This window comes from Xenopus tropicalis, chromosome 6, assembly GCF_000004195.4.
Source record: "Xenopus tropicalis strain Nigerian chromosome 6, UCB_Xtro_10.0, whole genome shotgun sequence".
Taxonomy (NCBI): Eukaryota; Metazoa; Chordata; class Amphibia; order Anura; family Pipidae; genus Xenopus; species Xenopus tropicalis.
In genome coordinates this window covers 84,902,568-84,915,255 of record NC_030682.2, presented here as the reverse complement: position 1 = coordinate 84,915,255, position 12,688 = coordinate 84,902,568, and the positions used below count along the sequence as shown (strand labels likewise).

At 39.5% G+C, this 12,688-nt stretch overlaps 1 protein-coding gene across 1 annotated transcript in view; it reads right to left on the bottom strand.

The window, feature by feature from the left end:
- The window catches only part of cdh20 (cadherin 20), a 212,407-nt gene that overhangs the window by 19,749 nt on the left and 179,970 nt on the right, over positions 1–12,688 (bottom strand). Inside the window, exons 7-8 of the mRNA XM_012965436.3 lie at positions 3,513–3,680; positions 2,593–2,780 (exon numbers count right to left, since the gene is read on the bottom strand). Coding sequence (XP_012820890.2) covers positions 2,593–2,780; positions 3,513–3,680 — 356 coding nt within the window. The remainder of the gene's footprint in view (positions 1–2,592; positions 2,781–3,512; positions 3,681–12,688) is intronic.

The following is a 12,688-nucleotide window of genomic DNA, read 5'->3' as shown; positions in this document are numbered from 1 at the left end:
AAAAAAGAATTAAAATGTTCCCAATAATTATAACACTGCATAAATGTATATAGGTGGGATTAATGCATTTATTTAATGTTAAAATGTATTTAAATAGACTTAAGGCATCATGAAAACTTAGGTCCCAAGAGTAATGAATAACAGATCCCATAACTGTATTTGGTTTCTGGACAATGTCAGATGCATAGTACATGCATATTTTTTGAGCAATTACTCCTTTCTCCAATACATTAGGAACTATTGTATTGAGTATAAAGGAACTATTGTCACCATCTATACACACATGTTTGTAAATGTTGCCTTTCTTTCCTTTTTGCTCCTATCCTTGTGTCTTTCCTGTGCACATAACTGGGTCTCATAATGTGGCAAAAGATACCTAATATTTTATACTTATGAACATATGAATGGGATGCCATAAAGAATGGTAGATATACTACTGTTTTGCTTGCTCTATACATACTAAGGTGATGTACAGAGCAAGCAAAATAAATTCATACTGCACGTGTAACAACATCCAATTTACAACTAAAATGTTCACAGGTCTTTTGGTTTGGAAGATTTTTCCAGCAGGTTTGTTGCCATCTACCCTCCCCCCACTCCCTGAGCCTCTTTCCTGCCCTCTTACTATGTGACAAAGACAATAAAGATATATATTCTATATTCTATATTATTCCTCCTGTGTGTGTGTGTAGGTGTTAATGCATAGCTAACCTATTTGTGTCCCCTCCTTTCCTAACACTAACATATTACTGGGTGTGAAACCCACTGCCATTTCGCTTTAGGAAGGAATTTTTAGTGTAGATTGGAGAGAGCACTGGAGGGTTTTTCACCTTCTTCAAGATCATTTTTTGCTTGCATGGTGTGGTCTGTGGTTCCTATGAGAACTTTGGCTCAGACTTCAGGCCTAGTCAGAAGGCATAATAGCGAGGTGAGGCTAGAGCTATTTTTGCACAACATAGAGCAGGGAGTATTATAAGGTTGGTTTCTTGAGAGCATTACCCAATCCCTTTTCCTACAGTTAAGCCCTGTGCAAATGCAGCCCACAATGTGTTTTAAGAGCTACAACTGGGGTTAGGAAATGCACATCCACCTTTTGATTATTATATTAATTAATCCCGTTACCACCAGCAGGTTTCCCAATACACTTGTCTCTGTGATTTTCTTAAGCCCCTAGGGTTAAGGAGATGGAAGGTGGCCCCAGTGCTCATTCTGCTAAAAGTGACCAATTGGGTGACGAAGTTACTGCTGGGGGCTGCTAAAATGAGCTAGTCCAGGTCAGGGTGGTGCAAAGCTGTGTGTTGTTGGTGATAGGGAGAATTAGTTAAAGAACTGGATTGGTTAATAAGTCTGCAGGGGGTTGTTAGAGAAGGTTCTGCAGTGGGACTTAATTGGTTAATATATACACATGATGGGGGTGAAAGACACAGGTAACCATTGACACAGATATGAGGACATCCTATATGATGATGTTAAAGCTGCCTTAATTCTGGTTACTTTCTGCGGTTGCCCATTAAGGTCTAACAGTAACATTGTACACATTAATTGAGTTGAGATTATTATAGCAAGCCAACGGCGGTCCAGAGTTTAATGCAAAACCTCCACTCCTCTTGGTTGGGTTACCAGCTGTGCATACCACAATAAACATATATTCTGGAACTGCACACCCATGTTCCCAAAGATAGTTATTCGTAGGTGCTTCTGCTGCCTACCCCAAATATGGCATCCAGAGTTTTGCATTTTATAAATAAAATGTTAAAAAATGATGTTTTGTGCGATAAGCTTTTTCATGAAATGTAACAAACTTTCAAGTGGGGAGTAGAGAATGTAGCACCTACATGCGCAATACAGCACTGGCATGGCTTAGCATCAATACAAATAATACAGCAGGCATGTGTCTGAAAAAAAGATTGCATATTAAAGGACAATGAATGGTTAATATAAATTAAAAGTACGTCTAAAGGCATTCTTTTTAAGTACTTACTGCATATCTAAATTCCCAGATCCCTGCTTGCTTCTCTGAGATATGGTGCTGGCAGCCTACAGGGGTGTGAAGACTCCAGTGACATCACTGAAATCTCTCTCCCCTTCCTGTAGGCCAGCGGCAGCCTTCCTATTCTCTGAGCATGTTTGTAACTTGATCCTGTCTCCTTTTCTGAGCTACACATGCCCACCAGCCAATCAGAAGCGGATCTGGCAGAGGGGAGGGGGGGGAGGGAATGAAACACATGTGCAGTATGAAGCATGGAGGGAAATGTGAAGTAAGTGTGACTAAGTGTGAGTAAATATTTGATTGAGCCAAAAGTGTGGCGTTTTTACTAAACAATAGGAGGACTATTGGGCAGTATGCTTTTTAAATTTTGACTTGCATTCTCCTTTAAGAGAGAGGCCAGTTCCTCAAACGTCTGCTTTAAGAGTGATCACTCTGATTGCTATAAAGGAGAAAATGTTATTTTTAATTTGTAGAGTTTGTGGGATAATACAGGTGCACATGTGGGAGCAACATACATATTACAAAGATAAAATGCATCACCTATAAGTAGGTTTATACATTTCTGCAAACTAACTTAAAGATATAATAAAGAGAGTGATTACTTTTTTAACTGTGATAACTCCAACTTGGTTACTTGGATCTGTAACAATATCAAAGAATTCAAATCCATCCCCATCAATAATGCTGTACTTCATTTCTGCATTGACTCCTTCATCAAGGTCCATAGCCAGAACTCTGCCAACAGTAGAATTTACTGGCGAAGACTCCAAAACATTCATTTGATAGTGTTCTGTGGACACAGAAAAGGAGGCAAACATTATAACATTATAACATAGAAAGAATGGATTAAGAGAGGTCATCTTTATTATTTATTATGATTTACTGAACTTTGCCAAGTCCAGAGTGGTGCAAAATAACAATGTATATACAGGTGTAACTGTGGCTTATGCACTTTAATACATAAACTCATCTGAGCTTTTACATATGGAATTTACTTGCAAATAAAATCTTGGTAATATTTTAAATGCCCCAGCTTTATAAATATGTGTTCAGTTTTTTTAAAAGTAAAGCTAATGTCTAGTGCTTACGGGAAAGCCCCTTACTAAACATGAAGCATGCATATAAGTGGCTGGCAGGACATTAGACCTTAGGAGTTCTACTTACTGACAGAAGTGCCTATTTACAACTTCAAGTGCATTGTGCAAAGGGTAATTTTATGCACAAGTCACTTTTTTTTTATTAGTGTTAGCACTATTTTTTGCAGTGTTGCAGTCATTATGTATGCATTTACGTATCTTTGTTGACACCCTGCATTATAATGACATCTGCCCCAATTCTTCAGGCACATTTTCATTGCTTAGCACCAAAACACAAAATGTGCAAGAAGTGGCTATGAGTGCAAGCACCGTCAATGAATTGCATCAATTCAGAGGACTACTGCTGCAAAATTTGCACAACTACCACCACACTTCTGCTTTGTAAATGTATGTTTTATAGTGCTAATAATGTTATACATACTTACTCTGAGGGAATCTGGGTGGATTATCATTTACATCACTAAGAGTGATATTGACACTGGTGGTTCCAGCCAAGCCCCCTAGCTGTCCACCCATATCTTTGGCTTGGATAATCACTTCATAGTATTCTCTTGATTCTCTGTCCATGTTTGTTAAAGCTGTTCTAATTACACCTATGGGAAAGATGAAAGTTAGAAACACATGTCAGGTTGTTCAAACCAATCATAAAAATATAACATAATTGTGTTTTGAAAGAAAATGGGAGCTTGGGAGCGCTGCTCAGTAAAACTTCAGGGGATGGAAGGAAAATGTATTTAATATATGAAGACATTTCAAAAATTCATTGTGCAGAAGAAATGATAAATGATATATTTTCAGCTGTAATTTAAGCAAGAAATTCATGCTAGTTCATATACTGCGTGTATTTACATATATCTATGTAGAAATTAACAGTAATACCAAATTATGACCATAGATGGCAGCATAACATTATGTAAATGATCCATAACAAAGCTGGTCATGCAATTAGTGTCTGTCTGAACTGCTTGATTATCACTGCTACAGAAGAAAGGATTCCGCTCTGTCTCGTAAGTTTGACCTCCTCAGATCCACATTTTTTTGTAACATCTTTCTTCGTTTTGTACAAGAAGTTAAATCTACTTTATACATTGACATTTGGGGCTTATGAGATTTTTTAATTAAAAGTGTGTATGATTAGAAGTACATGAAGTTGAAAAGGCACTTTGCATTTCTCTATAAAATATTGATTCTAAAAGTTAAGAGGCAGAGACTACAGAATTACATTAATCTGTTTTTGGTGATGTGTGATTGCATGATTGTTTGCTTTACATATTGCCTGTTGCTACTGCCACAGCGATGGGATTGCAAGTCACTGTGGCCCCAGGGGGTGCACTGTAAGCAGCCTGAGGGGTGATGAGGACAGTGAAAGTGCAAGTTTTGCTGTGTACCTGTAAGGCTTTGGTTACATTTATGTTTTTCAAATATTTTAACTCCTGCAGAGGGTAAATGTAATTGCAGCTCCAAATTGTACCCTAGGTCTAGTAATCCACAGCAACTAGTTGCAATCTTGTTTTTCAAGTGGCAGGCAGTAACTGCTACCTGCTGATTGGTTGCTACGAGTACTCAAGATTTGCTCCTTTCCCGTAGGCACAAATCCATATGAATCAGCAAGAGCTACTGAAGGCATTCATTTGATTGTACAGCAATGCTATGCATGGTGGCCACACCGCAGAACAACCACAAATCGTTAAATTGGGACCAACTACTTCTGTACAACCTCTCCCATCCTGCAACAGTCCTTTAACAGTAACTGAAGGGCTTTTCGCTTGACATCTCTGAAAGAAAGATGTATTTATTATAGTTTTGTTATAGGGTGATAAATATTGCATGTGTTCACAAATCTACCTTATACTGGTGCTAATACTTTAAATGAACTGATTTACAAGAAGCTATAGAACCTGTTATCCAGAATGCTCAACCTGGAGTTTTCTGGATAAAGGTTCTTCCTGTAATTTGGATCTCCATACCTTAAGTCTACTAAAAAATCATTAAAACGTTAATTAAACCCAGTAGGATTGTTTTGCCTATAATAATTATATCTTAGTTTGGGTCAAGTACAAGGTATAAAAAAGAAAAATAGTGCTATTAAATTTGAATTTTGGATTAAAATTAAGTCTATTTGAGCCTTCCTGTAATTCAGTGCTTTCTGGATAACATATTTCTGGATAACAGATCCCATACCTGTATACTTATGTTATCTATTTACCAGAATGCTAGGGTCTTGTGGTTTTTCTGTAATTGGATTACCATAACTTGGGCAGCATATTTATCAAAGAGCAAAACTAGAGTTGCCACAGTCTGCCAGAGTAAAATTTCTGCAACTCTTTATTTATTTCTATTGGATTTTAGAGATGCATTAAGAAAGTGAGAGCCCACGCTTTCATAAATATGCCATTCACTGTGGCAAACTGTGGTGAGCTTTGGTTTTACTCCTTGATAAATATGTGCCACGATCTACCAAAATATTTACACAACAAATAATAAATAAACCCAACAGGATTGTTTTACCAACCAAATGGATTTATGCAGCTTAGTTACCATCATAAGCAAGCTACTATTTTATTATTACAAAGAAAAGGAAAATGCAGATTAATAATAAATTCAACTTCTGTAAACGAATCAGCAAAAAAATATCAATATGAATTCAGCAAAAACTCAGATGAATATTGTTTTTTTCCCTATTAATCTGATGTATTTTTCACAGCAATACTTTCATGCTTTGCATCTAGAGGGCACTGTGCTAAAAGTAATGGCAAACTGCAGTCTAATTGAATGTGTTGTAGTGCGTTTTAGATGTACTCAATATACTGTTGATGAAACAGTAGCAAATCAAGTAACATATAGTAAGAGTAAGTCGTTTTACCTCACATGTTAGAAGAGAAATCATAGTTGATTTAGTATTTGAAGATTTTAATCACTTGTCACTGTCTGTTCTTTCTGGCAAAATTTCTGACTAAAGTGCCAAGTGTGAATCTTTCTCATTATCCTGCCAATGAATCAGTAACATGCATTTTGGCAGCAGAACATCTTAAAAAAATTATCAGAATGCAAAGTAACTTCATAGGGAATGAAAATATGAACTTCAGTACACTTAAGTGTATCATGCATCATGTATAAAGTATGTATAAAGCATGGAACAGTGGAAAATACAAATTTCAGGCTGCTGTCTGGTCACAGCGCCAGAGGAATCCATGGCTGTAATGTCATGACACCATGGCTGGATCTCTGGTGCCAGAGTAATGAACCATAGTATGTGACATCAATGGGTGAATGCCAAATGTAAAATAAAAAGATGGATCTGGGTCAAATGCCTGATAGTATGATGGGAAGATGGATGGAGCCAAATACAGGGCAATCTTGGAAGAAAACCTCTTGGAGTCTGCAAAAGACTTGAGACTGGGGCGGAGGTTCACCTTCCAGCAGGACAACGACCCTAAACATAAAGCCAGGGCAACAATGGAATGGTTTAAAACAAAATATATCCATGTGTTAGAATGGCCCAGTCAAAGTCCAGATCTAAATCCAATGGAGAATCTGTGGCAAGATCTGAAAACTGCTGTTCACAAACGCTGTCCATCTAATCTGACTGAGCTGGAACTGTTTTGCAAAGAAGAATGGGCAAGGATTTCAGTCTCTAGATGTGCAAAGCTGGTAGAGACATACCCTAAAAGACTGGCAGCTGTAATTGCAGCAAAAGGTGCTTCTACAAAGTATTGACTCAGGGGGCTGAATAATTACGCACACCCCACTTTGCAGTTATTTATTTGTAAAAAATGTTTGGAATCATATATGATTTTCGTTCCACTTCTCACGTGTACACCACTTTGTATTGGTCTTTCACGTGGAATTCCAATAAAATTGATTCATGTTTGTGGCTGTAATGTGACAAAATGTGGAAAAGTTCAAGGGGGCCGAATGCTTTTGCAAGCCACTGTATATATATTCTGAAAATTAACATTATATATATTTCATAGTGAAAGAAAGTCACTGAGAATCATGGTCTGTTTATGCATACTATATCAGTGCTGTCTAACTTATTACATGTAGTGGGCTGATTATTTCTCATATATGCAGGAGGGCCGTATTAAACTGAAGTGATGATGTCATAGAGCAGTGCTGTCCAACTGGTGGCCCGCGACCCCCCTCTGTGTGGCCCCCCCACCTGTCTGGCTGCTTTGATGGCTTACTCTTGTGTAAACTTTAAATGGTATCAGTACTGAGATTAACTGGCCCCCCTGCATGGTTTTCACCTCAGATTCAGGCTGTAATCCCCCTGTATTTTTTAAAAATGTAAACCCCTGTGTTGTTCACACCTTTTAATCTCTGCATTGTTCACCCCCTGCAGTGTTCACACCTCAGGCTCAGACTGTAATCACCCACATTGTTCCCCTGTTCACACCTTAGACAGACTGTTGGAGCAGTAGAAACCCATAAATAATCCCTGCACACTACAAAAAGAACATATACTGAGGTGGTACTGTAATTAAAAAGTTTTTTAATATATAGTTATTGTGCAGACTGTAGGAGCAGTGCCAGCATTGTGTCACTGTATGCTGCCATACACACACAGGCAGGGTAGGGCAGGCAGAGTATGGTACACACAGGCAGGGTAGGGCAGGCAGAGTATGGTACACACAGGCAGGGTAGGGCAGGCAGAGTACAGTACACACTGGCAGGGTAGGACAGGCAGAGTATGGCACACAGGCAGGGTAGGGCAGGCAGAGTATGGTACACACAGGCAGGGTAGGGCAGGCAGAGTATGGCACACACAGGCAGGGTAGGGCAGGCAGAGTATGGCACACACAGGCCAAGTATGGCACAAACCAGCCAAGAATGGCACACACAGTCAAAGTATGGCACACACAGGCAGGGTAGGGAAGGCAGAGTATGGCACACACAGGCAGCATAGGGCAAGCAGAGTATGGCACACACAGGCAGGGTAGGGAAGGCAGAGTATGGTACACACGGGCATGGTAGGGAAGGCAGAGTATGGCAGGTTTTTGCTGTACTACAACCATTAATATGGGTATGGTCATGTGATAACACGTGTGTGGTTTCAAGTGCGTGCGGTTTCAAAAAGGGAAGTGGTCAAAACTGGCTTCCATTATCGGCCCTCTACCACATAGGTCGGAAAAATTCCGTCCCTCGTTACCACAGAAGTTGGACAGCACTGTCATAGAGTGAAGTCTATGGAGCCTTTGAGCAGGCTGGGGCCACATTCGGCTTATGGGCCTCCAGTTGGACAGCCCTGCTATATTATATGAGGCCCAGCTATTGTTGCAAATGGAGGAGGCTTCAAAACTGGGTCAAGTTGTTGTTATGGGGGACTTTAATTATCCGAACATTGACTGGAGTAATGGGGTGGCTAAGTCAGAAAAAGCTAGTAGGTTTGTAAATATGCTAAATGACAACTTTTTATTTCAGGCAGTTCAAGAACCCACTAGGAATGACGCTATTTTGGACCTGGTGATTTCTAATAATAATGAACTTATCTCTAACATTTGTGTGGGTGAGCATTTGGGGAACAGTGATCACAACATGGTCTCCTTTGAGATAATGCTGCAGAGACAGCGCTATAAGGGAGTAACTAAAACACTCAATTTTAGACGTGCAGACTTTGCCAGTATAAGGGCATCTCTGCAATGTGTCAACTGGGAAAGGCTTTTCATGGGGTTAGACACAGAAGGAAAATGGAACATCTTTAAAACATTGCTTTGTAGGTATACACAACAGTATATCCCCCTTGTAAGCAAGGAGAGGCATCGCAAAGCAAAACCTTTATGGCTGAATAAAAGTGTTATTGTCGAGGTTGGTAAGAAAAAACGTGCTTTTAGGGCATTCAAGTTAGCTGGGACAGCGGAAACTTTCATCAGGTACAAGGAAGCAAATAAAGCATGCAAAAAGCTATCAGGCAAGCTAAAATAGAGATGGAAAGGGATATTGCAGCTAGGAGTAAAAAGAATCCAAAATTATTTTTTAATTATGTGAATAGTAAAAAAATGAAGCAAGAAGGGGTGGGAACTTTATTATCACGGGGGGGTACGTTGGTTGATGAAAACGGGGAAAAAGCTGAAATTTTGAACTCTTATTTTTCATCTGTCTATACATCTGAGGAGCCAGATAATGAAGGCTTCCCTTGTAATATGCCCAGTTCTAGTAATTTAGCTACTGACGCATGGGTCACTCGGGAGGAAATTCAAAAGAGACTTGAACATGTAAAGGTAAACAAAGGTCCAGGGCCGGATGGGATTCATCCCAGGGTATTAAATGAGCTGAGCGCTGTGATTGCCAAACCTCTTCACTTAATTTTTCAGGATTCATTGAGGTCTGGCATGGTGCCAAGAGACTGGCGGATTGCTAATGTGGTGCCGTTATTTAAAAAGGGATCCCGTTCTCAGCCTGAAAACTATAGGCCTGTTAGTCTGACATCAGTAGTAGGAAAACTTTTGGAAGGGGTAATAAGGGATAGGGTACTTGAATACATTGCAGTTCACAATACTATTAGTTTGTGCCAGCATGGTTTTATGCGTAACAGATCTTGCCAGACTAATTTAGTTGCCTTTTATGAGGAGGTGAGTAGGAACCTTGATGCTGGAATGGCAGTTGATGTCATCTACTTGGACTTTGCTAAAGCGTTTGATACAGTACCTCACAGAAGGTTAATGATCAAATTAAGGAATATTGGCCTAGAACATAATATTTGTAATTGGATAGAGAACTGGCTGAAGGATAGAGTACAAAGAGTGGTGGTAAATGGAACATTTTCTAATTGGACCAGTGTGGTTAGTGGAGTACCGCAGGGGTCAGTCCTTGGGCCTTTGCTGTTTAACTTGTTTATTAATGACCTGGAGGTGGGCATAGACAGTATTGTTTCTATTTTTGCTGATGACACTAAATTGTGCAAAACTATAAGTTCCATGCAGGATGCTGCCGCTTTGCAGAGCGATTTGACAAAATTAGATAACTGGGCAGCAAACTGGAAAATGAGGTTCAATGTTGATAAGTGCAAAGTTATGCACTTTGGTAGAAATAATATAAACGCAAACTATCTACTGAATGGTAGTGTGTTGGGGGTATCCTTAATGGAGAAGGATCTAGGGGTTTTTGTTGATAACAAGTTGTCTAATTCCAGGCAGTGTCATTCTGTGGCTACTAAAGCAAATAAAGTGCTGTCTTGTATAAAAAAGGGCATTGACTCAAGGGATGAGAACATAATTTTGCCCCTTTATAGGTCCCTGGTAAGGCCTCACCTTGAGTATGCAGTGCAGTTTTGGGCTCCAGTCCTTAAGAAGGATATTAATGAGCTGGAGAGAGTGCAGAGACGTGCAACTAAACTGGTTAAGGGGATGGAAGATTTAAACTATGAGGTGAGACTGTCGAGGTTGGGGTTGTTTTCTCTGGAAAAGAGGCGCTTGCGAGGGGAAATGATTACTCTGTACAAGTACATTAGGGGGGATTATAGGCAGTTGGGGGATGTTCTTTTTTCCCATAAAAACAATCAACGCACCAGAGGTCACCCCTTTAGATTAGAGGAAAGGAGTTTCCATTTGAAGCAGCGTAGGTGGTTTTTCACGGTGAGGGCAGTGAGGTTATGGAATGCCCTTCCTAGTGATGTGGTAATGGCAGATTCTGTTAATGCCTTTAAGAGGGGCCTGGATGAGTTCTTGATCAATCAGAATATCCAAGGCTATTGTGATACTAATATCTACAGTTAGTACTAGTGGTTGTATTTATAGTTTATGTATGTGAGTGTATAGATTGTTAGGTGTGGGTTAGGTGTGCTGGGTTTACTTGGATGGGTTGAACTTGATGGACACAGGTCTTTTTTCAACCCTATGTAACTATGTAACTATGTAACTATATACATACTATTCTTGTTACAGCAATGAAACAGAAGATAGCAGTGTGAGTGTAGGAACGTTTGGCACTTAGTAAGAAAGTTTAGCAGCATGCCTAAGGACAACTATTTCATTAGAAAGAGATTTGACTATATAAGCTGCAGTAACACAGTGGGCTAGGATTTTGTCCATCTTATCCTGAACCCATTGTGAAACTGACTGTTTTGATTTAGGAATTTAGATAATGATTTAACTGCACAAGAGAAATAATGATATCAAGACTGTAAATTGGCTTGTGATTCTAGAGAACAAAGCGTAATGGTTAGGAACCTGACACACTTGGAGCTCATGTCTGGAACAAAAAATTACACAATGATAGTAATTCCCACCAAGCAGCTGAGTCATTGGGGCCGATTCACTAAAGGCCAAAAAAACGAGTGAAAACGAGCATGAGTTAAAAATATTATCACTTCTTATATTTTGAGAATTAACGATCAATTCACTAAAAGGACACTTGTCTGAATTAAGAAGCGATGTTATTGTCGTTATTTATCTGGCGATGACATATTTTTAAGCTTTATTTTAAAGCATGCAATATATTTATGCGTTATTTCGTAGCACGTGATATTAGCGCAAGCTATTACGCACGTAACAATTACTTTCTGAAAACTACTGTTCTGAAAATTACCATTTCCCTGAAAACTGGAGGATGAATCGGTACTTAATTATTGAACACATGTTAACACATAAAAATATTCGTTAAGCGTTAACGGCCTTTAGTGAATCGGCCCCAGTGTAGAAATACTTTCTAGAAATCTGGGTATCTGCTGGAAAACAGGCACAATGCACATTTTTTCCAGTACATTTGTGACCATACCTGGGAGTCAAAACATTTGTAATGGTTATGATTTAAAGTTTGATGCATAAAACAAGTACCATATGCAAAATAGTAGAACCATAAAAAAACTTGGAAATATGGTCCCTGTGACAAGTGATCTCTTGCTGATTATCTGTTGAAAAGACCTACTGGTTTAGAAGTAGAACCTCTTAGGGCTCTGGCACAGGGGGAGATTAGTCGCCCACGACAAAACTCCCTGTTCGCGGGCGACTAATCTCCCCGAGTTGCCATCACCTGCCATCCCACCGGCGAAAATGTAAGTTTCCGGTGGGATGGCACACGCAGCGGCGTGATTTCGGCAAATCGCCGAAGTTGCCTCACGAGGCTTTTTCGGCGATTTCCCGAAATCGCACCGCCGCGTGTGCCATCCCACCGGCGACTTACACTTTCGTCGGTGGGATGGCAGGTGATGGCAACTCGGGGAGATTAGTTGCCCGCGAACAGGGAGATTTTTCGCGGGCAACTAATCTCCCCGTGTGCCAGAGCCCTTACAAGTCTTTGTTAATCACTAGTGACATCATCTAAACACACAGATACAAGCCTTTGCTTTTAGTAAAGTGAATATATGATAAGGCTTCTACTAATTATGCTGTGTTCTAGGCATACATTCAAAATATTTTTCACATAAATTTTCTTCTTTAATGCAACAGTAACATCAATAATTATTTTAATATTCAAAATATAAACATGTTTTCTTTGAAGCAAAAATTATTTTTTTATTGCAGTGTGTTAACCACCATCAGACATCATACTTGCCCCTGAAGCATTACCGTCTGGGACCATCCCCGTTACTAAGATCATAGAGTATAATTTTGGCATAAAGCCTGGTATGTTCCTGTTGTAGGTACTATTATGTACTATTATA